Genomic DNA, 26,930 nt, shown 5'->3' on the forward strand with positions numbered 1-26,930 from the left:
CTTATGGTGTAAGAGAACGATTTTAAATTACTACCGCTGAAAACAATTCATTGCTGGAGTGTAGGCCAATGTGGTGTATAGTGCTTCTTTAGTGTTTAACAACAATCAGCTTCTGAAGTATTTGCACTGTGATGCTATCCACCATTATAATCAAGCATCATACTTTATTTCCATACAGTAACGGTGTCTTTTTTGCATGTGCCTGTGTAGGAAAGACTTGGCCTGCATTCAGAAGGAATATGAGGAAAGTAAAGAACGACTGAGGCACAAAGAAGCAATGGCTGTGGCGGCGGGCACTGGTCAGCGTGTGAGTGGTCTATGTCTGAAGTGTGCCCAGCATGAAGCAGTTCTAGCAGAGACACACACCAATGTTCATGTACAGAGCATTGAAAGACTCACTAAGTAAGTGTGTGTGCTTTTCTTGCTCTCTTTATTTTATTATCTGATGTGTGCTGCTGACCTGCTAAAATTGGGTTGTTAAATTTGATTTTTTTTATATTTTTGAATTTGATCAAATATCCAGTTCTTTAAGTACAGCATAATTGTGAAATATTATTATAAATTAAAATGACAATATCCGTGATCATTTTTGTATGCAATAATTTATACTAGTACTAGCAGAGCAGAATTTTCAGCAGCCATAACTCCAGTCTTCATAAATAGTTTAATGAATAGGTAGAGATTGCAAATATTTGAAAAATAAATATTTTGATGTTGTCTTTACTGTCAGTTTTGGTTGCTTTACTACAATTATGCTAATTAAAAGTAAAATTATTATTATTTATCATTTGTAAAAATATTGCGCAAATTCATTTTATAAGTGCTTGTTTTTTTTTGCTGATTTTTGTAGTTAGATATTTCGAGTGATATCTGCTGATACTGACAAATACAAATTTGCTTTTAAATTAATGACATTTATTCCACAATTTTAAGTCAATCAATAAATAAAATTGATTTTGCTGGCAAGCTGTTTTAGAGTAACTGAAAAACAGAAAACAAATGACACAAATTCTTAACTGATGAACTATAATCTAAACATTTCTTACAATTTAAGCGCTGTTATTTCTAATTGAAAGATGAAAGTGGCTGAACTCCACTTTAAGCTTTTAGTGTTAGATTAAACCAGACAAGTTGTGTTCAAATATTAGTTTATAAAATTTAGGCAAGCCAAGCAACAGTTTTGTCATCAATGCCACAAAGATATTCTTTTTTTTTTTTAGTCTCTGGAACATGCTGCTGAAGAACACAATTTTATTGTTTTGACTGACTCAAAATCTTGTCTACAAACAGTAAATTCATTTAAACTGGAGCATCTTGTTATTATTGGCATTTTTATCAAAGTGAATGAACTACAGAGAAAATTTTATCATATAGTAAAATTTTAAGAAAAAGAATCCCGGGACATGTTGGACTATATGGAAAAGAACAAGCCGACAAAGCTGCCAAAACAGCCTTAACAGCAAAGATAAAGGAGTGCAAAATCCCACCTTCAGATTTAAAGCCACTAATAAAAGGCTATATATTTAACAAATGGCAAGCAGAATGGGATCAGAAAATAATCGGTTTGAAATCCAGCCAGAAACGCACAAGACTCACACATGAACATTTACTCAAAGGAGAAGAATCCACAAAAGGTAAATATTGCAACAAAAACCAAGCTTTTAAACATATACTTGTGGAAGGCCCTATTTTTTAATGTTATCAGACAATGATTTTTATCTAGAGAGACTTTAAATGAAATATTTTTTTAAATGTAAATGCTTCTAGAATTGTGCAATTTTTATCAAAATTAAACCTTACTTTTTACTGTTTTAGTTTTTATCTTATTATTATTATTATTATTATTATTATTATTGTTGTTTATAAATTTTATGTATTATTTATTGATGTTGATGACTTTTTTTTTTGCTTTTTTTTTATAATTATAGAAAAGTGATATGTTGTAAACTTAATCTGTTTTTTTATTTTGCAATGACATAGCCAGAGAAGCTAATATGGCAACTCAAAAATCAAGTCATCAACGTCACCTGATTTTACACTGTTTTTTTTTTTTATACTTGTGCCACATGTAGGGCTGCACAGTTAATCGGAAAAAGATTATAATCTCAAATCGACCCTATGAGCAATCTTAATTCAGCTTTTCCACAATTCAGCCAATTATATTTTCAAGGTCAGGAGAGAAGCATAAAGGCGTTCTCACAAGTCTGCATGTTTTACATTTCTACACCTCTAAATAGCGTTAAAAGTGTCAAATACTGAATTTATAAGTGATAATTCAACAAAAATTGTCTTTTTAATGACGTATTCCAAATCACACATAAGCTGATGCACTGTTTGTTTACTATCAAGAGGACACGCACATGCCCGCCAATCATGTCTACTTCAGGCTGCATTGGATTTTAAATAACAGGTAATAAAGTTGTAAATAACGTTCAGTTTACTGCAAACTGAACTCAAAGTGATGCAGCCATGAAATGAGCGCGCTCGGCAGTGAAAAGTAAAATGAAAAGTCTGCACATCATTTAAATGCTCATATCGCATTTTAGAGTTATGATTAGACAAACATTTGATATGTTTTTTCTTTCATAGCAAACACAAAGGTTTGTGCATGAAAAATGTTTGCTGGGTCAGTGTGACTACTCTAGCCTATACAATGTTATATGAAATCTTATAACAACCAAATGTTTTATTTTACCAGTGATAAAAATGGTCTACTAATGTTGTCAAAGACAAATGACAAGCATATATCTCAAACATAATAATTCAGCTTTAGAATTATGAATAGTTTGTCGTCACTTTAGTGTGAATTAACAAGCAGGACATTTCAAGTCTGTTCAAGTCCATCATTCCAAGTCTATTCAAAATTTAGCATTTTAACCAACTTTTACCATATGTTTGAGGAAAAAAGTTATAATAGCCTACTCGTATTAACCTTTATTTTTCATCTACAGAATCGTAAGAAAATTGCAACCTTGATTTTAAGCAAAAAAAATGGTGACTCATTTTAGCCAGAATCGTGCAGCCCTAGCCACATGCATTTTTTTTGCAACCTGCTTTGATCATTAGGATATTATCACTTTTATTGGACCATATCGTTTATTGACCAGTACATTGGTGCATCTCTAATAAATTGTCAAAATATGTGTTCGTTTTCAGTCATATATTTTTATAAGACTCATGCACAATAACTGTACATTATTTTCGAACTCAAGCTAAATAACTTCACATACAATGCATTGATGTAGCGAATGCCTTGGGAACGATCATCTGGGTTAATTAACACCGTTAGCCTCCTTTGACCACTTGAATTGATCTCTGTGTTAATTCTGTCAATTATACATCCTTACAGCAAGGTTGAAAGGAGTCTTGACTGGCCATGAAGCCAAACAGCTGCTGTGCTGATTATGTGTCAGATCAATGGCTGCTTTGGGAAACCCGATGAGATGCATATGTTTGTGTGTTTGTTAGAGAGCGAGATGAGCTGATGACCGTTCTCTGCTCTCTGAGGGCCAGTCAGACTGACGCCCAGCAGAGAGAATGGGGAGCCTATCAGCAGGTCAAACAGGCAGTAGAGATGGCAGAAGAGGCCAACCTGGAGAAGACAAGAGTATGTGTTGTTAACATTACTTGAATAAGCATTTTACTGTTTTGCATGATCCTAAATGCATACGGTGAACTGTGTAGAATAGATATACTACATGTAGGGTTACTCATTGATCTGTCTCATTGAATTGTCATGTGGGAAGGAGTTGCGTAAAGACGGCTAATTTGCTCATTTAAATGCACACTAGCAATGCAAGCAGCACACACACACACACACACACACACACACACACACACACACACACACACACACACACACACACACACACACACACACACACACACACACACACACACACAATCTACTGAGATGCAGTGCTGCAGTTAGTGCAGTTCTGGCAGCAGATCTCTCAGCATCAACATAATCAAGTGCTGTCTTTAACATTTGGGCATTTTGCATGATTTTACATAAATAATGGATTGAGTTTAATGTTAATTTTACATTTGTTGTATATCATTTCAGGTAATGCTTAAAATGTACCTTTAGTGCTAGAAAGAGTCCACACACATACACACACAGAAACACAATTTACGAGGGTTTCCACAGGTCATGTAATTTCTGAAATATCCTGGAATTTTAAAATGTCTATTCCAGAATTTGGAAGTCAATTTCCATATTTATAGTCATGAAATATCAGGGATTTTTGTTAATCACTTTACATGTTGGTTTCCGTTTTTCAAAATGTGATGTTTTTATAACACTTCACAAGTTTTACTTATTTCTATTTTTCTGCATAATTTTATTCCTTTCCTACCGGTCAACTTGCAGTCACTTGTTAACTGACTGTCAGGGCTGGGCGGTTTGTCCTAAAATCTAAATCTTGATTAATTAAACATTTGAACTCAATTACGATTAATGAACGATTATTTCTTTTTTTTTTTAGTTCACGGACAGGTTTTGTGCAGTAAATGTGCTCACATATCACAATTGAGATATTTTTAAATGGTGCATTACTTGAATTTAAAATAATTATAGGAAACACACATCTACTATCTATGATTATTTATTTATTGAACATTAGTGTTGAACAGGGGTGATGCAGTGGGTAGCACGTTCGCCTCATAGCAAGAAGGTCGCTGGGTCGCTGGTTCGATCCTTGGCTCAGTTGACGTTTCTGTGTGGAGTTTGCATGTTCTCCCTGCATTCGTGTGGGTTTCCTCCGGGTACTCCGGTTTACCCCACAGTCCAAAGACATGCGGTACAGGTGAATTGGGTAGGCTAAATTGTCTGTAGTGTATGAGTGTGTGTGGATGTTTCCCTGAGATGGGTTGCGGCTGGAAGGGCATCCGCTGCATAAAAACTTGCTGGATAAGTTTTCGGTTCATTCCGCTGTGGCGACCCCAGATTAATAAAGAGACTAAACCGACAAGATAATGAATAAATGAATTAGTGTTGAACAGCTGGATTTAAAAAAACATTGCCTAAAACCAACAGTTACTTTTTTTTCTTATAAAAAATGAAAATGAATAACTTGCACTTATGGAAACAAAATAAGTTATTTTTGATGTTTTTCATATTAAAAGTAGAAAAAAGCAGTATCTCTTCTAAATAAAATAACTCAAGTGATAGCCATGACACTGCGCGTGCCTTGTGCGTAGTCATGCAGTGATACTCCTGCCTGCTGTTTGTGTTGCACTGCAGTAACAACTCCAAAACGCTAGCTGGTGGTGGGGGAAATTGATCGATTTATTGATTCTAAATGTCGATTTCGATAACTTTTCGATTAATCATACAGCCCTACTAACTGTACTTGTTAGGTAAGGCAAGCATAGAAGGACAAATTTCATTTTAAGAGCTTTGACTTCAAAAAAGGGCTGCACAGTATATCATTTCAGCATTGATATCGCAATGTACAAATCCGCAGTAGTCACAACACAGAATCTGCAATGTCAGTTTAGTTTGTTTATTCATCCATTAGCAAATTTGAGTGGAGATTATAGTTTTCCAGGAACCACATTGTGAGGTTTAACCTTAATAGAGCGAATTTTTGTTCATTTGTGTACAAGAAATTATAACATTTTACCAAGATGTTTTATAAAATGAAGACTATGCAGTGCAATTTATTTACATTTAATGTCTATACCTGAATACGTTAGACTCGTTTCAGAAACTCATAAAACACTATCTCTTTGATTTATGCCGATTATCTGTTTTAAGAAATAATCCTAGTCAATATTAAATTAGGAATTCTTTCTAAATTGAGCTATTCAAATCATTGAGTAAAATGGTTTTCATATTGCAATATATTAAAACATTGCAATGTCAGTTTTTTTTCCACTTTTCTGCAGCCCTACTTTAATGACTAGGAAGTTGTTAGACTGGGTGTAGGCATGGCCCGGTATAAGATTCTGACGGTATGATAACCTTGGATAAAAATATCAAAGTTTTACTGTATTGTGATTACTGCTCTGAAATGTTTTTTTTAATGAAAATCTTTTTTTTTTCATTTTGAACACAATAGTTTATTTTGAGGAACATTTAAAGTATTTTGGAACAGTAAACATGTCAGTCTATATATTTCAAAAGAATCATTGACTTCTGCTGTCTCCATTAGTTTCAACACAGATTTCTTTACTATTTAAAATGGCATCTTTGGACATCTTTTCTGCTGGAGATACTGTTGTCCTAAAAACAAACAAACAAACAAACACAAAAAAAACAAACAAACAAAAAAAAGGAAAACAAAAATCATAAACCGTAGCAATGGCATAGCAGAAAATCTTGGCGGTTTTAAAACCTTGACTTTTCCAAACCATTGTGTACCCTAAAAATCATTATTATTCCATGCATAACGGGGTGCTCTTGTTTTTTTTTTTATTAAAAAAAAGTGGTATGTTATCCATTTTTGCTCTCATAATGTCTATTAAATTAGTGAGAAATGCTATTGCTTATGCTTTGCATGAAATTATAATTGTTTGAGCATAGCATGCCATGGAAATGTCACCTTTTTAGGCAGGTAAAAGTTAGAGAATTTGTGTGGGAACTCTAATGCATATCTAATAACATCTCACAGATGTGTTTTAAGTCTTCATGTCTCTTTAACTTGTGCTCTGTTGTTGTGCACCTGCAGGCGCTGGTGCAGTGTGAGCATTTTCACAATGAGCTGACTAGACAGAGAGAGAGACTGGAGAGAGAGCTGGCATCTGAGCAGGACAAAATCTCTCAGGCCAGGGAGGCAGCGCGTTCAGAGAGCAAGAAAGAGAGGGAAGAACTCATGCAGACTGTTAGTAATTTACAACAATACTATATATTGTTGTTCCTCATATTTTTGTGTCATGTTTTACATAACTGAAGTTTTTGACTGTTTGTATAGAGGGATTGGGTGGTTCAACAAATTTGTTTTATGCTGCCCTCTAGTGTCAGTTTTATTATAGTACACCTACAATTTTGACATGGCAAATGTAGATGGATCATATTTTGCGTGGCTGCTTTACTAATTATGCAATCAAAGTCTGCTGCATTTTAGACTATGTGAGACATCTGATCTGCAGGGGTTACATTTTTTAAAAATGATGTGGTTCTGCTATAGAACAAAAAATCGTAAAGGTGGAAACACCAAAGCTCCATAAATATAAATGTATTAACTTTAAAAAGCTCTTACAAAGCGTGTGGCGTTTCATTATCCTTTAGTCCTACTTCAAAATGAAGTTTATATTTTTGGAGCTCAGAATTATTTAGTGCATTTTTTTAATTTGCTACAGAAGTAATCCATGATTTTACAAATGAACTAAATATTTCTTCATTATGGATTTTAAGACTTCAGAAAAAATAATGAAATTAACTGTGAAATGATAGATCACGAATAGTTATGGTAAAAGATTTTTGCAATGTAACAAGTCTGTAAATACACAAATAATCCCTCATTTCCCCCCACAAACCTGTATCTTTTTTAGGTTTGTTTTTACACTGATGCTTTAAAATGTAATTGTCTCACTTGTACTCTCTGTTGACAGAGTTTACTTAAATGATTGTAAAGCAGTTGAATGCAATATTTGTTATCTGCTAAAAGGAAGAAATCATTTAGAAATACTCAGGGCTCTATTTTGACGGTCCATGCATAAAACGCAGGCTGCAGACGCTTTCAGGGCATGTTAGAATGCATTTTTACTCATTTAAGGATGGAAAAATCTGCTTTGCGCCGTGGCGCATGGTCTAAAAGGGTTGAGTTTATTTTCTTAATGAGTTATAGGTGTGTTTTCAGAATAAACCAATCAGAGTCTCATCTCCCATTCCCTTTAAGAGCCTTGCGTTGCGCCATTAGTGCATTTGCTATTTACATGACGTAAAGTAAGTGTAAGTGGAACAACTGACCATTTCACAAGCAAACAGTTAACAGTAAACAGTTTTTTTTTAACAGAAAACTGTTAAACAGAGCATCTACTTAGAATACTTTCACTTTCGCTCTCGTGGATAGGGAAACCTTGTACGCACAGACATCAATTAGCCTATAAATAATTAATTTCATTTGTTAATCGCAAATATTTGTTTCAAAACTATTTCTAAATTCTGTTCTAATTTCCAGCAAACGAATAAATGAACAATAATAACGAAGTGTGTTTAAAAACCTGAGTTATATCCTAAAACACATGCTGTGCCCCATATGGTCTAAAACCTGCAGGTGGGCAAATCTTAGCTTGTTTTTAATAAAACAAATATAAATATGGATATAATAAATAATACTGCTAATAATAAAAACTTTATTTGTCATGAATGACAATTTGTTATGAATGAACTGAAAAAGCCTCCTGAGATGAAGGCATAAAAACAGTGTTTTTTCATATTTATGTAGGCTAGAAAATAATGTTTTGTAATTTTTCAATTCTTATATTTATATCCTATATATATTCTTATTATATCCTATATATATATCCTTTATATATTATTTTTTCATATGTAAAGATATTTGCGTATTGCTTAACATCTTCCTGTGTGTATTAAGCAGTGTGTAAGCGAGGCGCAACTTTGCTCTGGAGATTTGACCGGGTTTGTTTTGGTATATTGAAAAATCTATTATAGTTTCCCAAAATAGCAACGCGCCAGCTATTCGCCTCAGAACGCCTTCCTTTTTAGACCAGAACGCCTATGGGCACACATATGAGCGCAAATGCATTTGCTATTTAAACAGCGTAGCGCAACGCCTCAAAACGACTCTTGCGCCAAGCTGAAACTACCAAAAGACTACTACGCCGGGCCTAGCGCCACATTGCGCCGGGTGTATGATAGGGCTCTTAGTGTTTCTGCTAATCAATATTTAACATGTCTGGAAATATTCAAACTTCCATGGTTATTCTTGTTGAAAGTCATTTGTTAATTCTTTTACTCTTTTAAAATTTGGTGCATAGGAAAAAAGTATATAACTGTAAGCAAAATCCAGTTTAAAAAAGGAAAGACTCTTTATTATGCATGTTATTTCATGAACAGTATAGTAGGGATTAAGAGACAGAGAACAGTGCTTCTGTTTTACATTCTTATGTTTATATTTGCTCATTATAGTAATATTTATAATAATATTAATGATAGTAATCTAGACTTTGTTTTTGTATCCAAAGTGACTAATAAATGAGGAATAAAATAAGCCAGCTTTTCCTTATTTCGTAATTGAATCATTTATTACATTACAAATTAAGTATTGAAAACCTGCATGTAAACTAGATTTTAGAAATTCTTGATAATGGTTTGTGCCTTTTGCATGAATTTTAGAAGTATAAAATCAGATAATATTCCATATGCCATATTTTACATTCTAAATTATTTGCATATTTTACTTTTTTTTTCATTTTCTTTTTCAATTTTCACATTATTTGCAAAAGTTGACTTTTTCTTAATCCATTGATTAATTTTGTGTTGTTTCTCATTTTTAGCTGAGCAGTCTGTCTCAGAAAGTGGCTGAATTGCAGGGTCTGTTGGATAGAGGAGAAAGAGATCGAAACTCGCTCAACAGTCAGCTGGAAGAAGCTTATAAAAAGCTTACCGTACAAGAAACTGACAGCAGCAAGGTAGGGCCCTCTGTAAAACACTCAAAGATGGTTGAAGTTTGACACTTTCTCAATACGTTAAAACTTTGCAAAATATAATGAGCCGATGTTTAATTGTGGAGGAATTTCAAATGATTTAGTGTTGATCATGTTGTTTCATTTTTATTTTTTTGAACAATTCAAGAGGAAACATTGTGCAAATATGACAGAATGTCCAAAAAAGTCTGAAATCAAAATGTGCCAAACGCAGCCAAAAATGTCTCTCATTCAACTTGCATCAAAACAAACTAACAAAAGTGTGAGCATTATTTTAAAAGTGTATTGCATGATTCAACTGGCTTTTTATAGCTTAATTAGTGCTTCACAGTCATAATATATTATAATATAATATAATATAATATAATATAATATAATATAATATAATATAATATAATATAATATAATATAATAAAATATAATATAATATAATATAATATAATATAATATAATATATAATAATAAAGGGTGTCACGGTGGTGCAGTGGGTTGCATGATCACCTCCCAGCAAGAATGCCACTGGTTTGAGCCTAGGCTGGGTCTGTTGGCATTTCTGTGTGGAGTTTGCAGTTTTTCTCTATGTTCCTGTGGGTTTCCTCCGAGTGCTTCAGTTTCCACCCCACAGTCCAAAGACATGCTGTACAGGTGAATTGGGCTAGCTAAATTGGTCGTAGTGTATGAGTGTGAATGAGTGTCTATGGATGTTTCCCAGTGATGGGTTGCAGCTGTGTATCCGCTGTGTAAAAAATATGCTGGATAAGTTGGCGGTTCATTCCGCTGTGGCGACCCTAGAATAATAAAGGGACTAAGCCGAAAAGAAAATAAATGAATGAATAATATAATATAATATTATGTGAAATATGATCTTTGTTTGCCTTTGCAAATTACAGAATTGTTTTGTCTCGTTCTTTGCTAAAATTAAATCAGCATCTCTTTGTCCTCTTTTGTTGAGGACTGAGAAATTTACAAATAACTGTGTTTTAGATCAAATAATGACAATTAATTGTGATTAATTTACTGATATTTTTACTGTAAGACAAATATTTAACACAAAAGGCGCTGTTGATTTATAAGACAACATCTTTGCTGTAATATCCTTTGAATAAAAAAAGATGACAGGTCTGTAAACAAGGTCTGCTTTAGATTTAATTAAATGGTTACCACTTTTAAAGTGATTCTTTAGAATATCTTTGAGTTCAATAGAAAATAATGAAACGGGTGGAGGGTGAGTAAATGATGACAGGCTTGTAAACCTTTTTGGTTGACCTTCAACACTGATTAATTGAATGTTATATTTATACATCGTTGCCATTAATGATGTGTTCAGTCATTTTTGTATGGAAAATGTGTTGCCACTAGATGGCAGTAGAACTATATTATTAGCTAATCTGGTGGATTGGATGCAGTAATTGCGCTAGTAGAAGTTTTCAGAGCTGATAAAAAGACACAGCAAGGATGTCCTCAATGAATTTGAGTAGAATATATGAATTAACATTTTTCTCCTAAATGGCAGACAGGACTATTGAAACTTACTCTGGACTTTTGCTTTAAGTGGCATGTATGCTTGTGTCAGATGTGTGCAGAGCTGCGCTTTCTGTTGAGCCAGGCCCAGCTGAAGAAAGAGGAGGCAGAGAGAGACGTGAGGGACATCAGCTCCAAATTAGGCCGCCAACTAGAACTGGCAGAGCAGGTATGTACTTATTTTATTTATTTATTTATTTTTTTAAAAGCAGTTTTTTAGTAAATATTTTAGCAACGCTTAATGTTAAGTGTATATTAATTTTTTATTTTATTTTATAAAATAAATTTACACGTGTAAAAAAACATGTAGATTTGAATGCAAAAGTGAGCAATTGTTTGGTCTTTTTCTATCCTCTCATGGGGTTCAGGAAGTACAGAAGTTGGGTGTGGAGCTGAGCGGTTACCGGCAGCGTTTGGAGGAGGCCCAGAGGGCAGAGGGCCGAGCCCGGGCGGAGGCAGCAGGCCTGGCTGAGGGGCTAAGCCGCGCCCAGCGCCAACTGCACCTCACCAGGTAACCCCCTTAATCCTATTACATGCCACAACACTGCGCCCGTCCACTGGCCACGATACAGTGCCAGCTGACCGGCGGGAGGGCACCCGCACTTTATTAAATCGCCACTAGCCACCGGCTGCCACCGCCACAGTCCACCACGCACCAGGAATACAGGGCCGGAGAGACAGGCACATACTCTCTTGCTCTCTCTCCATAACATCATTCAGTTTAGCTGGGAATAAAGTTGAATAAATTTTTTTTTCTCCCCAAAGAACTTTATTTTTAATCGGACTCGTGCTATTTTTGTGTAAATCAGTATGGAGGGAATCGTGCATATGCGGCGTCTCATACATTTATACATTTTCCACATATGTGCCCATTTCACTCGTATTCGAATCCATGATAATGAGCTGGCATTAAACACAAATATAAATATATTTTGGTCGTCAAATTAAATTCACACCATTTAATTAAATCTAAAGCAGACCTTGTAGATAGAGCTGTCACCTTTTTTTTTATTCGAAGGATATTACAGCAAAGATGTTGTCTTATGAATCAACAGCGCCTTTTGTGTTAAATATTTGTCTTACAGTATGTGAAACCCTAGAAAGAAAAGAAAATATCTAGGAAGAAGTGGAGGATGAGTAAATGATGACAGAATTTTCATTTTTGGGTGAACCATAGATTTAAACTTTGCTTTAAAAGTTGATTTACTTCTTGCAAAAATCTGCTCAAACATTGATGAAAATCAGAGCAGAATAGGCTATAAACAGCGAATAAGCAGTGTTTTTCAGTAACATTTGTCCAAGTAATCCTGGCTTATTAGAAAGCAAATAGATTATAGCTCTAGATTAAGAAGAATAGATCAGATTTAACACCTCCCACCGTTATTATTATATACGAGAGAGAAAGTTTTTGGCTCAGTAAAGCACTTACATTGCTGGTGAGTGCAATTTAGCAGTTTATTACTATAATTTAGAGCTACTGCCAGCTAGCCACAACGGAACATTATGCTTCATGAATCATAGTTTTTATTACCATATATAGTGGCCCTAAAAAGCATGTAGTTTTTTTAAAGATATAGTTTAGCCGAAAATGAAAATTAGCTGTTAATTTACTCGCCCTTAGTCCATTGTGATTCTACTGTATGTAACTTTTAAAATTTGTACCTGTTTAAATTGTAGCTGAAACTGTGGTTTAGCTTAAAAAAAGTCATCAGTTGCTGGCACTTTGAGATAAAAATAAATAAATAAATAAATAAATACAAAAAACATGCCAGTGTTTACATTTTTATGTGACAGAAAGCTTATTTGCCAAGGCTTTGGTTTAATATTTTTGTAGATGATGTTCAGTTCTATGCGTACACCAATTGTTTTGCTTTATAATACCAGTGCCTCATAATGACCCATTTAGATCATGCTGTATACAGCTAAAAAAAATTTTTTATTTTTTTTTTATTCTCAAGCCAATGAATCACATAGCAATAAAAAAATCTTTGAAAATGTTATCCATTGCAGTTATAATAAATTATAATTTAAGGATTCCTTTTTAAATATACAAAATAAACAGTTATGCATGCATCAGTAGATTTTGCGTGCATTATAATGCATCGAGACTTGATTTAACTGTTGTTACGATTATGTTTCTGATGATACAACGTATTGTAAGGTAGTTTATATGGGATTATACATGCATTTCAATGTTTAGTTCTATTTACAGACCAGTTTTTATTTTTTTTTTATAATACCTGTCGCTGTTGATGATACATTTGTCATCATTTTATTTTTTGGTCCCACTTTATATTAAGTGGCCTTAACTAATTTGTATTTACACAGGAACTAATAGTTTGTTACAATATTCTTATTGTGTAAATACATGTATTTACTGTGTACTTGTGCTTGATTAATTACATGTATGTAATTACATCTGTAATTAACTTTTGTAACTACATTTGTAAATACATTGTTGACCATTCCTTACACCTTAACCCACCATTAAACCTACCCATGCCACCAAACCTGTCCATAACCCAACCCCTATCCCAACTCAAAAGCACCACAAGTGTTCTCAAATATATCATAAACACAGTAAGTACATTGTATTTATTTTTTTGATGTAAGTACATAGTAGTTAAGGACACTTAATATAAAGTGGGACCTATTTTTTTTTATTTAATTTAAAAAAGTGTTAATGTCATCTAAACCCTTCTAAATCTTGTCACCTGTGAACAAATCCCAATTATGCAATTTTTATAACTGACCTTCAGCTGTTTTTTGTCAACCCTAATTAGCTGGTGTCAATAAGATATACAATACAAATATACAAAAGGTTCATATAAGTGTTCTTGCAGAGGCAAATACTTTTGTCTTCATTCTTCTAAACTGCATATCAAAAAAATTCTAAAATGCTTTCCTTGGCCTTTTTTTTTTTAATCACTAGATACAAACTAAATTACATTAATAGGTTTTTATATTTATTTGACCAGATCCTGCCATATAAATTACTGTTAAGTGTTACATATCTGCCCCATTAGGAATGGAAAATCCATTGAATTCCGGGTACATTAAAATAAAAAAATGTCTGAAGGAAAGTGTCAGTACTTTCATATTATACACCTCCATTACAATATCATGCCATTCACTTACAGGTGGAGTTGCTTGGCTTTTTAAATGTTTTAAGTGTGGCTTGGATGTCTAAACACTTTGTGGGGCCATCGCATTCAATCATTTTAAGTTGACATCTACTCCTCTAAAACCTGACTTAAATTTCATGAAATCACAGGAACAATTCCTTTAATTTTAAGGACATTAGCCTCATGCCACTATGCACTGAGCCTTAGTTATTCCGTTTCTATTCAGCTTTTCTCTTTGATGATTGTGTTTTGATGTGATGTGCAGTAATTGACATTTGCCTGTCAGATAGTCTTTGCCATGTACTGTTGTTCTTCAGGTCTTGTACTAGAGATTGCTGTGGTGCTGTCAGATTGGAACTGAAACTAGTTTACTTGCCAGTAAAATTATGCTGAAAATAAATGCTCATAGTACAACCATTATATCCAGAGACTGTGGGCCCTATCATACACCCGGCGCAATGTGGCGCAAGGCGCGGCGCAATACTCTTTTGCTACTTTTAGCTCGGCGCAAGGGTCATTTTGAGGTGTTGCGCCACGCTGTTTAAATAGCAAATATATTTGCGCTCAAATGTGTGCCCATAGGCATTTTGGTCTAAAAAAGCAGGCGTGTTTTGGCGCGTTGCTATTTTAAGAAACTGTAAATAGTCTTATCTTTAGACCAGAACAAAGTCGGTCTATTGTCTGGCGCAGATATTAATAATAAGGATATTGACCTTATTCTCCGCAGACGAGCTGGCGCTGCCATTTGAATCTTTTTGGCACGAGACTTCCGGTCTCATTCACTTCCATTCAATTTTAGACATTAAAAACTGCTCGTTTCGCTGTTTGATGTTGTAAACTTATATTTCCTTGTTATATTATTCTACTTGATCTGTATGGTCATGCAAACATTTGTTTGTAGAGCAAGTAGTTTGACCGTTTTTTGCCGTTTATTATTCCTTGTCATTTCTCCCATAGGCGACTGAAACGGAAGTTCTAAGACAATCGCGAAAACAGGCGCACTTCCGCATTTTAGAATAAGGTCAATATACAGGATATAAATATAAATGATAAAAATATTACAAAACATATTAATTTCTAGACATGAAGATTTAAAAACCACTGCCTTACTTTCTTCATCTTGGGAGGCTTTTTCAGTTCATTTAATTTGTTTTTGTATAAAGTTATTATTATTAGCAGTATTATTTATTATATCCATATTTATATTTGTTTTATTAAAAACAAGCTTAGATTTGTCCACCTTTCAAATTTTAGACCATATGGGGCATGGCAGGTATTTGGAAATAACTCAGTATTTTGACCACACATGGTTATTATTGTTCATTTATTCGTTTGCTAGAAATTAGAACTGAATTTAGAAATAGTTTTGAAACAAATCTTTGCGCTTAACAAACAAAATGAATTATTTATAGGCTAATTGATGTCTGTGCGTAAAGGTTTCCCTATCCACGAGAGCAAAAGCGAAAGTGAACTTACTTTACGTCAAAATGCGCTTCTGGCGCGACGCAGCTGGCTCTTAAAGTGAATGGGAGATGAGGCTCTAATTGGTTTATTCTCAAAACACACCTATAACTCATTAAGAAAATAAACTCAACCCTTTTAGATCATGCGCCTTGGCACAAAGCGGATTTTCCCGTCCTTAAATTAGCAAAAATGCATTCTGACACGCCCTGAAAGCGTTTGTGCCCTGCGCTCTGCGCATGGACCGTCAAAATAAAGCCCTGTATGTTACTCATCTGATGAATACCTAACTGGTCTACAGAAATTTGTCGGTATGTTTTTCAAAGAAACAATAGATGACTCTTTCTATGAAGCCTGCATTTCTAATGCATTAAAAATGTACTCTTAATTTAATGCATGTCTTATAAACATTATATTCTGCCATGAATCTTATGAATAATCATAACAGCAGTAATAATGCCAAGTAACTATTGGCAACCATTAAATAGTAATACGTTTTGAAGAGCATCTTACAAACACTCTGAATAAAATGGACTAATGTGTAAATATCTTTATTGTAAAAATGCTCAATGTGTCTCTGAGAAGCTGAAAATATTGAGTCCATAATTCTGTCTCCAGTGCTATAGTGGATCAAGAGAAGCTGAGAATGGATGCATGGAGTAGTGTCAAATAAATAAACAAGCAAGCAATTCGTAAGTTGCCAGGGTATCAATGAGCTGCAACAAGAAAATGTTCTGTATTTGATTTTCTTCTGTATTTGGGGTGTGAGTGCTTAGAGTTTATTGCAAATCAGTGCATGTATGATACATTAAACCTATAGAGATCACTGGGATCCAGGCTCTTGTGTCTCAAATTTTCAGAATGCACTGTGCTGGGACTACATGTTCTTATTTTTTAGTACTGAATATATTTTTATTCACAAGGGATTGTACATGCATTATAATGCACCAAAAATACTCTTACAATACATTAAACATACAAGCTTCAAAGAAAATGTTACCAAATAGTTTCATTCATTCATCCAAACTTTATTACAGGCTCAAGATAAACATATATAATGCATAACATCTAACACAGACTATAACAATTTACACAAAAAATGTTTCCACAGCTCTGATTCATAGTGCGTAGTACTAAGCTCTATATGTGATAACCCCAGAATAATCTAGTTGTTGCAAGCAAAAATCTGGCTCATACATATACTCAACACTTTGTAACAGTGCTTTAAAAGTGATAATGCTTGCATTTACAAACATTTTGCTTGCATGTCCTCTAGGTGTCTTTAGTAGATTTCTCAAAGCATCATTATAGGCAACTTTGAAGCATCTATAAGTTAGATGCTCTATAGTTATGGTCTAACTGGTCTAAGTGAGGGTTTTACTGTATGATTTAACCCGATATCTTTACCTCATCTGTACAAAAGGTAAACTTATTTAAAAGTCTGTTTGCCTGTATATACTGCTTTGCCTTTGAATATCATCATTGTTGGTCGTGTGCTCAGAAATACTTTTACGCACAGACACACAGTAAGACTCCTATTAGTTAGCCTAAAACCTCAAAATTGTATACATTGAACCTCTTTGGTTCTGCAAATCATAAACACACTCTTAGTAGAATTCAATAAAATATCATGTTTAAGTCCATACTCGGTGCTCTTCCATAAGATAGTTCACCCAACCATTGTTGACCAGTCGATGGGTGCAGCCACAAGGATTCAAAGTGAGAGTAAAGACTTCAACTTTTTAATTATGGAAGAAAAACTTGTATGTACTTTCCACAAAGCTGTTTTCAGCATTGGTAATTATGAGAAATTATTATTTAGCATCAAATCAGCATATTAGAATGATTTAATGGATCATGTGACACTAAAGACTAGAGTAATGCTGCTTAAAATATAACTTTGCCACCTTAAGAATATAATGTATTTTAAAATACAGTATATTCAGTCCAAACTTAGAACGACAGTGTATATTATAACATCATTGACTTAAACTGACAATGCTGACACGTAGTGAAAGTGAAAGACATGTGGCCAAATATGGTGACCCATACTCAGATTTTGTGCTCTGCATTTTACCTATCCCAAGTGCACAGACACAGCAGTGAACACACACCCGGAGCAGTGGGCAGCCATTGCTGCGGCTCCAGAGAAACAGTTGGGGGATCGGTGCTTTACTCAAGGGACTCACATCTGTATTGAGGGTAATCGGTATTGAGGGTGGCGAGAGTGCTGTTTTTTTTTCACTCCAAACACTTACAATCTTTGCCGATGCTAGGACTCACAAGTCCAACTCTCTAACCATTAGGCTATGGCTGCCCTGTAAATTAGACTATTTTTCCAAATGCATTAAAATATATAGATAAAACAAAACGGAGCCACTTGGAACATGGCATGTATGTGCTCTTAGTTTTGATTTAGGACTGCACAATATTGGAAAAATCTGACGTTGCAATTATTAAATTTTTCCACCAAATGAACAACTGTATTTGGAAAAAAGTCATCATATTATATACAGTTGAAGTGAGAATTATTAGACCCCTGAATTATTAGACCCCCTGTTTATTTTTTTCCCCAATTTCTGTTTAACGGAGAGATTTTTTTCAACACATTTCTAAACATAAGAGTTTTAATAACTCATTTCCAATAACAGATTTATTTTATCTTTGCCATGATGACAGTAAATAATATTTTACTAGATATTTTTCAAGACACTTCTATACAGCTTAAAGCAGGGATGTCAAACTCAATTCCTGGAGGGCCGCAGCCCTGCACAGTTTGGTTCCAACCCTGCTCCAACACACTTTCCTGTAGGTTTCAAACAAGCCTGAAGGACTCAATTAGTTTGATCAGGTGTGTTTAATTAGCGTTGGAACTAAACTGTGCAGAGCTGCGGCCCTCCAGGAATTGAGTTTGACATCCCTGGCTTAAAGTGACATTTAAAGGCTTAACTAGGTTAATTAGGTTAAGATTAGTGTAATTAGGCAAGTTATTGTATAATGATGGTTTGTTCTGTAGAAAAAAATATATAGCTTAAAGAGGCTAATCATTTTGATCTTAAAATGGTTTTTAAAAAGTGATTTTATTATAACTGAAATAAAGCAAATAAGACTTTCTCCAGAAGAAAAAATATTATCAGACATACTGTAAAAATTTCCTTGCTCTGTTAAACAGTATGTGGGAAATATTTAAAAAGAAAAGGAATTTTAAAGGGGGTTTAATAATTCTGATTTCAATTCTATAAATTGGGCTTATTTTATAAGGGAGTGATTCATGCGTAATAATACTGAACAAATTACAAGAGCAAACAAATTACAACAGAAAAAAGAAAGTGAAGTAAACCGTGCTTTGTTTTCTGCGGAGTCGAACAGTATTAAGGTAAAGAAATTTTGTCATTAAATGTAAAATAACACTGCATAGTCTTTATTGTATAAATAATTTAGTAACATTAGCCTTTTATGTTTCTTAAAATTACAAATGTTATAATTCACTATGCCACAATGTTTAAAATCTCTTGATATGCTCACAGTAGCAGACCTTAGTCACTTGCAGATGATAAACTGTCACTTAATTATGGTTCTTGGTCGTGGCTCCACAAATCCCATGTATTCTGAACTGTGAAGCTGATCAACTATAATCCCAACTCAACATTGCAGATCCTGCGTTGTGATATTTAACTGACAAATTGTGCAGCCCTTAGAAATCATTGCCTGCTTGGTCTTGATGACATTCCGCTGACCACCAAATGAAGGTCCACAATGAAGCCTTCCATTTCCACATCTCTGTGGATGTGTCCTGCCCCAGCAGTAGGCAGTGCTGAAGCCTCAGTGGGTTTGAATGGCACCAGGGTCTCCGTTCCTCTGGAGGAAGTGGAGATTTTACAGCATCTGCCACTGAGCTGCACAGCTGCAGAGGAGGGACAGCATCTGTTCACAAGGGAATTCAGTACTTAAGTATTAAGACTCGGTCATGTATTGTTTATAAATTACCATAAAGACGCATGCTGTTCCAGAAATATTAGCGAATAATTTGACTCATTTGTTTACATTTGGAAAAGTACCACTGTGCATGAAAACGATCCAGATGGTTTTTGTGGAGTATAGATTATTTGCAACAGCAGGTCTAGACAAACTTTTTTTCTGATGGTATTTTGGAGCAGAAGAAAGCAGTCTCGTGTTGGTAGTTTAGTAAACTCTATAATGTACCTTTACTGTTGTGTAGGTAATGCATTTGTGTGCTGTATGCCATAACGTTATTGTGCAAAATCTGTTCCTGGAACTATCTGTTAGTATCTGAAATACTATCTATTAGGGATGCTCCGAAAGATAGGCCAGAGGTCGTTATCGGCCGATAATCACATTACATGACTCGGAACACGCCAATCTGGCCAATCTCATGAACCGATCGAAAGTGTTTGTATACAAGTTTACACACAGAGCAAGTCGCATGTGCGCTCATCAGCAGCGCTACAACACGTGAAGAGGTAAATGATATGTGCGGGATTGAGCAATCTCTGCGCTCCCAAGACAGCAGCTGTCCAGAGCTGCGATCATTCTGCTGCTATCAAAAGTTAGAAATGAGCAAGATATGTCAATGGCCTTGCAAATACACTTATTTAAGCCTTTTTACATATAAGAACTGAAATTTCTATGATTTTGACTGTTGCAACTTCACTACAACCAGACTCAATATATTCAAAAAAACAAAAAAACAAACATAAAACTTTTTTTTATTTTTTTACTTTAATATATTTAATAATATATCTTGGTGTAATATACTTGTTGCAATAAATAGTAATTTATAGTTGGGATATCTCGATCAGGTTTTTTTGCCTTTGAGTTTGTGTCCAATGATTTCAAGTATCTGCCAATACCAAAACCCGATCCGATACTTCTATAATAAATAGAATAAAAAAGATTGAAGAAACGGGATTCATTATATTCCTTATTTTTTATTTAATTTACCTTATTTTAACATGTAACAACTCTGTTAACAAACAAAACACTTCTGTGGGGTAGCTTGAACAATCAAGTAATAAATAACATCAACTCTTCACTTTAGAATTTTAGTGCAACTGTAAAAATAAACAATACAAATCCAGTAGAAAAACAAATAGCACCTAAATTTAAAATACCAGGCAGGCAATCCCAAGTACATATCTCACAGTTTGCTATGGCAATGTTGTCGTCGTCAACTTTATAATACTTCCAGACTGCAGACATACTCACGCTTTCCACTTCAAGCTGCTTCCTTGTTCTAATAGCATCTCTGCAACAAAGGGATGTCATGCCACACACGTCGCTGTTTCTGTGTGATGTCATGAAAGAGGTCTAACTCTGTGCTTCCACATGTCCGTTTCCGATCGAGTCTGAAACCGTGTGATTGAGCCCGATTTCCGTTCGCATGATCTGATCAAGACATCCCTAGTTTATAGGCCTATTTCCTTCCTGGAAAGAAGAAGAAATTGATTTAAAGGTGTGCATTTTAACTTCTCATGCATCACAATATGCACTCCAAACCTTTTTCATTAAGACATGTTGAGTTTTTCTTCCTATCATGTTTCTAGAACATTATCTGTTTTGTCTATGATTTTCTGTAAAGCTGCTTTAACCATTACATGTCCACACTAAATAGTAGAAAGAGACATGTTTAAGGGATATATTCAACATCCTTAATTAAGGAGTGATCTCCACTTATCGTACTTGACGGGAAAATGTGCTTTATGCAATAGTAAAGTTATAAAAAGCTTGAAGCATCAGAATTGGTACTCTGTATCGGCTGATCACCATGACAAGGAATCTGAACTCGACATCAGCTGCAAAAATCCTGATCGGAGCATCCCTACTATCTGTGCTCAAAGGCTGCATTTACACTGCAGATCTTGATGGTCAATTACGATTTTGTGACTGTATCTGATTTTTTTTATGACCTGCTTACATCACCTTTTAAAAGTGACTCGTATCCAATCGTCTGCATTTACACGGCACACAGCAAAGGCGCAATGACCAGGAAAAAAAGAGCGGGCGTTGCCTAACAGCTGATTTGCAACAGTTTACCATATTAATACATTATATCTAATAATGTAGAAGTTTGCAATAGTTTACAATATTAATACATTATATCTAATAATGTAGTAGTTTACAATAGTTTATATTTATCCAAAAAATATTAATGTGTTAATGTGGTGCACTTTACAGCTATAGCACTTTTGACTCTCTAGCAGTTAATGAATAAAAATGTATTCCTCTTGTGGCAGAATTTTGTAGCCAAGGACATCTTTCTGTTTATACTTCTGAAAAGTGGTGCAGGTACTGTTATACTCCACCAAAGGGATTGATCATACAGATCTTAAATCGTCCCAGTGTAAACGCTTATTATAGGCTCATCTTAGTTATTCAGGAGAACACAAAAATTGTTTGGAAGATGCATTCAAGGTCTGCTCGCTAATTAAATAAGCTTTGTAAATCTCCCCATCTAAAAAAGAAAGAGTGTTATGTACTGCCTCTTTAAATAGACCTGTAAATTGAAAAAAGTCAGTTTGCTGTCAAGTAACAAAAAAATCACAATATAGACAATGCGATCAAGCTGTAACAAAACTTAATCATCATGGCTTTGTGTCAAGGTCAGTAAAGTCTTGCCAAACCTTTGTTTTATGTGACATGACATGGTTTTTAGAAACTTCGAGCAATATTCCCATGGGTACAATTTATTGATTTTTACTTTTGTATGTTTTATATGAAACACATTAGTAAATACTGCATTGTGACTTCATTTTTATTAAGATTTTTGACTTGTTGCTTGCATCATGGTGTGTAGTTTTTTTATTTATTTTTTATATATTTTTTTTTGCAGCTGATACTGACTACCGATTTCTTGTCTTGTTTATACAAGTCATGTAAACTGATGCAAATCCACTAAGATAAAGCAATGTCACAGATGTTGCTTTGGTTTTATCATTTATAGTAATGTTTTAATCAATAAACAAAACAAATATTAATTTTACAAGAATATAAATTTAACAAAAGGCTGAACTCTATCCATATTAAGGAACTTTTGCGTATTAAAGCAATCATGGCCAATGTAGGTTGATTGCATATCTAAAGCAGGCTTGGCCAAATAAAATGCATTTGATTGTTAGTTGTGTTCATGAGTTTAACAGAATTGTGTGTCATTGATTATGATGCTCAGCGCTGACCTTAAAAAAATATTCGGAACCAGTATAGATCTAAATGAGATGTCTTGAATTGGCTCTGTTAATGAATTTTCAGTGTTCTTTCAATTTAAATTCTGGTGAAATCAGGGGTTTAGTTGTTTTTTTCCAATTTTTTTGGTGAAGAACAATTTCAAATGGCAGAACAATTTCAAAGGGTGCATTTTTTTGATAAGGGCATTATTGATTTTGCTGTCATTAAATGAGCCTGAATTAGCATTAAATAGCTTGGGCAGGGTGCTGGCCTTTAAATGCTCTCTGCTTCCTCTGAGTGAGGCAACAAAATGGCCTGCTGAAGATCAGAGTGGTTAAGCCGCTGACAGGCCCTGCTTTTGGCAGCAGAGAGTCTTTTAGCCGCTGTATGCATGGTGTGGACATGGACTGCCAGGGCAGGTTCTTTGGGCCAGGCATAGTGCACAGATGCAGCAGACATCTGTGCATTCTTTCTCTCTTCCTTGAGGCTAATCCATCGCTTTCCCATCTCTCTCTCTGTTGTCTTTACTTTCCTCAACCACCTTTACATGTACATAAATGCATATGCACCGACCTGCAGGGTACTCTGTAACTGAGCATCCTAGGGGACGATCATGCAGTCACTTCTACTTTGGTGGGTGCTCATACAATCAGGCCTTCTGTAGCCAGACTTTGACTCTTTTCGTTCTCATCTCACAGCTTGGATGATCATAGCTCCCACCAAACGGATGGGCAAAGCAGTTGTCTTTTGCTTTTTCATTTTTTTTTTCCTCTCGCTCTGGCCCCCAGGCCCCCCGTGCACATGCTGGGGAGGGCCGGCGGCTCCAGTATTGGATCATCAGCCAGCTGTGCGCTGGGCAGCAGAGGATCTATCATAATCCTGCCGCTCTGTTCTCTGCCTTCTGACGGCTTTGAGCCCAGGCTTTATTCGGTTTGTTTGTTTGCTTTTGTGCGCTCGTGCCTTTTTGTCATCCCTCCCCCACTCCTTCCTTTTCTTGCACCCACCCTCCCACCTCTACCAACATTCGACAGACCCCATAGGGTGTGAAAATAAAGAGAGAAAAATGTGCGATGATATAAAAAAAAAAAAAAACAAGTTGCGTTGTTTTGCCGTGCTGGTTTACCAGCCGCAACAGATTTTCCCCTTTGCCTCTCTGTGTTTGCTGGAGTTCACTGTGGTTTGGAACGGGACACAGGGGGTCGCTTTGTTCCAAATTCCCTCTCTTCTTCAGCAACATGAAATTTTGCAAGCAAGCGACGGCGCTGGCAGCAGGGTTTGAAGTTTTGATCCAACAAGAACCATGTTGAGGTTTGTAAAGGAGAACCTTCAGGCATAAGTATGGATCTGAAAAGTAGGAAATATTCACAACTTCTCTGTCGAGAGCTTAGCAGCAAACCTGGCCCTCCGCGCACAGTAAAAACCCTCATACTCTAAGCTTCCTCCACCATATTGGCTAATCAGTGCTGTTGTGAGGGACGGAGCATTACACGAAAAAAAGCCTGCTGGAAGTTTGTGGGGATATGAACTGATCAGCTTCATCTCTCTTTGGCTTCTTTTTGTATGTGAAGTGGAATTATTGGAGAAAAAGTCTCTCATTCATGAAAGGCTTGATGTCGCCTAATTGTCCACATCAGCGAGGCTTCATTGTGAGCTGTGAAAGAATCTGGCTTACGCTGACATCTGTGCTGTTGCTGAACATGTTAAACATGTTAGCGCAGAAGAAGACTGGACATATTCAGAGTCAGACAGTTTTTTTAAATCCTCATTTAATGCTTACTTTTTGCCCATTAATTGTTTCCAAAAAAGAAAAAGATAAACCATTGTTAAAAAACAAATTAAAATCTGAATTTAAATCCATTTAGATAGTTTTGATCGACCATAAATAAATAAAAAAAACAAATAAGAGTTGATACTACTATCCCAATGTCATATAAAAATAAGCCTTATTAAAAAATGAAATGAAAAATTACTTAAATTATCAGATTATTTCTTTAGTTCAGTTTGTAAAAAACAGAAGTGTGTGATTTTTTTTTTTTTTTTTAATAATTTCATTTATGAATTAATGAAATCGTACACTGTGAAACCCAACAGTAAACTTTATCAAATAGAATGAGTGTAGTTAACTTAAAATTCACTGAAAGTTAATTCTACTCATTTGAAAAGAGTTTTGAACTGTTGAAGGTAATAAATTAATTAAATAACTCATTACTTACACTTAAATGGAGTAAGTTCACAGTACTCATATAGAGTAGTTTTTTAACTCATGGTTTGTAGCAATCGGTTTCCTTAGTTGGTTTGAGTTGCCCTTAGGTTATTGGGTTTTTACAGTACTCAGTTGGTTTGAGTTCTCTTCATTGATTGGGGTTTACTGTGCTCAAATTGCTTCTTTTACTCAAATAGATTAAGTTCACATTACTTATTTGGATTAGTTTTTGAACTTGAATGGTTTGTTGCAATCGGTTTCCTCAAATGGTTTGAGTTACCTTAACTTTTTTTTTATTATTGTTTTAAAATAATACATTTCTAAGAACTTGGGAAATGTTCTGCACCAAATATTCTAAACTTTGGTCAAGTTTTATGCCACTGACCCAAAAAATACAACTTAATATGACTTGTCTGGTTGTTGGGCATGTCATTGACTCGTCCTCTCACTAAGTTCTTGTACAAATTGGCCAACGAGAACCGTGAGACCAACTGCAGAGTTGGCATTAAAAAAGTTGCTCAATCCACCCCAGAATTCCATTAAACTTTGCACGCCTCTCTGCTTTCCCTCGGTCGCTCGTGTGAGCGTGGAGGATGACAATCCCCTGAAAGGTGGAGAATCGGAAAATGAATAAAAGAGTGAGCAGATGCAGCCCCACGCCAGAGGGAGGCTGCCGCGGTGAGCAAAGTCTGCCGCGCCACCAAACTGCTGCAAACCAAGTCGGCGGGAAGCACATGTACCATCCGACAGCAAATAAAAGAGCGTAGCCCTCCGCCCCTTGTCAGAAGTAGTAGTGAATGAAAAGGGGGCCGCCGTCAGCCACGAGAAGCCGTGTTAGCGCTTTGGGGTGAGTGCGGGCACGGGCACTGGCAGGTAGCGGGGCGGTGTGCACGGTGCTGGGCGGCAGCCATCTTGTTGGGGGAGCAGATGGCGATGGGGCATGGAGGGGAGGGGCTGCTTAGCAGAACTAATCAGACAGTAACGGATGGGGCAGCTGGGACCGCTGCCGGCCAGGCGGGAGAGTGCCGGCGAGCCGCCCAGTGAGTGTCATGATGTTGACAGTGGTGTGCCCGTTGGCCTGGGATGAGACCTTGCCACGTCTTCACGCCTCGCCGGCAGGGCTGCTGGCCTCCGGCTCCTCCTCCACTTCACACGGCAGAGGACAAGAAGAGTGCTTTTGTCTTCTGTTATTTTGGATGTGTTAGAGACGACATTGGAGTAGTAGACTTAGTTAACCCAGGTCAAATGCTTTAGCAATGCAACAAGCCTAACTGTTCAAAAAGTTGGTCCAACAACTCTTACCTTTGCTAAAAACCACATCCTTTTTGCAGTTGGAAAATAAACTAACCATAAAAGTTCCACATTTAAGTAAAAAAAAAAAAAAAAAAAAACTTTTTCTATCTCTGTTATCAAATTTTATTCCATTAGAATATTACAAAACAGTAATGTACATAGGACTACTAAAGACAGAGAAGAAAATTAAATGTAAAAGGAAATAATTAATAAATAAAATAATAAAAAAAACGTTAAAATAACTTATTATTTATTTTTTCACCAAGTTAAACATTGAATATTCAGTTTTAAAGAGGAAAAGAGTTCTGCATAATCAATGAGCATATAGATTATGAAAAACCAAACCGTCTGTATAATGTTTGCATTGATCAGCAGTGATTTATTTATCTATTTTTGTTTCCCCCTCCTCTTCTTCTTGTCCATGCACTATGTTTCTCCACTGGCCTATAAGACCAGATGCAATGCCAGAGGCTATGCCCCTCAACCAAGCAAGCCCTGAACTCATTGCCAGCAGTTTGCTCCATTATTTA

General features: G+C 35.5%; 1 protein-coding gene across 4 annotated transcripts in view; it reads left to right on the forward strand.

The window, feature by feature from the left end:
- sdccag8 (SHH signaling and ciliogenesis regulator sdccag8) overlaps window positions 1-26,930 on the forward strand; it is a 93,360-nt gene that overhangs the window by 6,295 nt on the left and 60,135 nt on the right. For all 4 annotated transcript variants that reach the window (XR_012388556.1, XR_012388558.1, XM_021480592.2 and 1 more), the window contains exons 8-13: window positions 211-402; window positions 3,469-3,607; window positions 6,675-6,827; window positions 9,466-9,600; window positions 11,189-11,305; window positions 11,505-11,647. Coding sequence is in view for 2 of the 4 variants with exons in the window: in XM_021480592.2 (XP_021336267.1) it covers window positions 211-402; window positions 3,469-3,607; window positions 6,675-6,827; window positions 9,466-9,600; window positions 11,189-11,305; window positions 11,505-11,647 (879 nt within the window). In the remaining 2 variants the exon portion in view is untranslated. The remainder of the gene's footprint in view (window positions 1-210; window positions 403-3,468; window positions 3,608-6,674; window positions 6,828-9,465; window positions 9,601-11,188; window positions 11,306-11,504; window positions 11,648-26,930) is intronic.

The sequence above is a fragment of the Danio rerio genome, chromosome 13 (assembly GCF_049306965.1).
Source record: "Danio rerio strain Tuebingen ecotype United States chromosome 13, GRCz12tu, whole genome shotgun sequence".
NCBI classification, from domain to species: domain Eukaryota; kingdom Metazoa; phylum Chordata; class Actinopteri; order Cypriniformes; family Danionidae; genus Danio; species Danio rerio.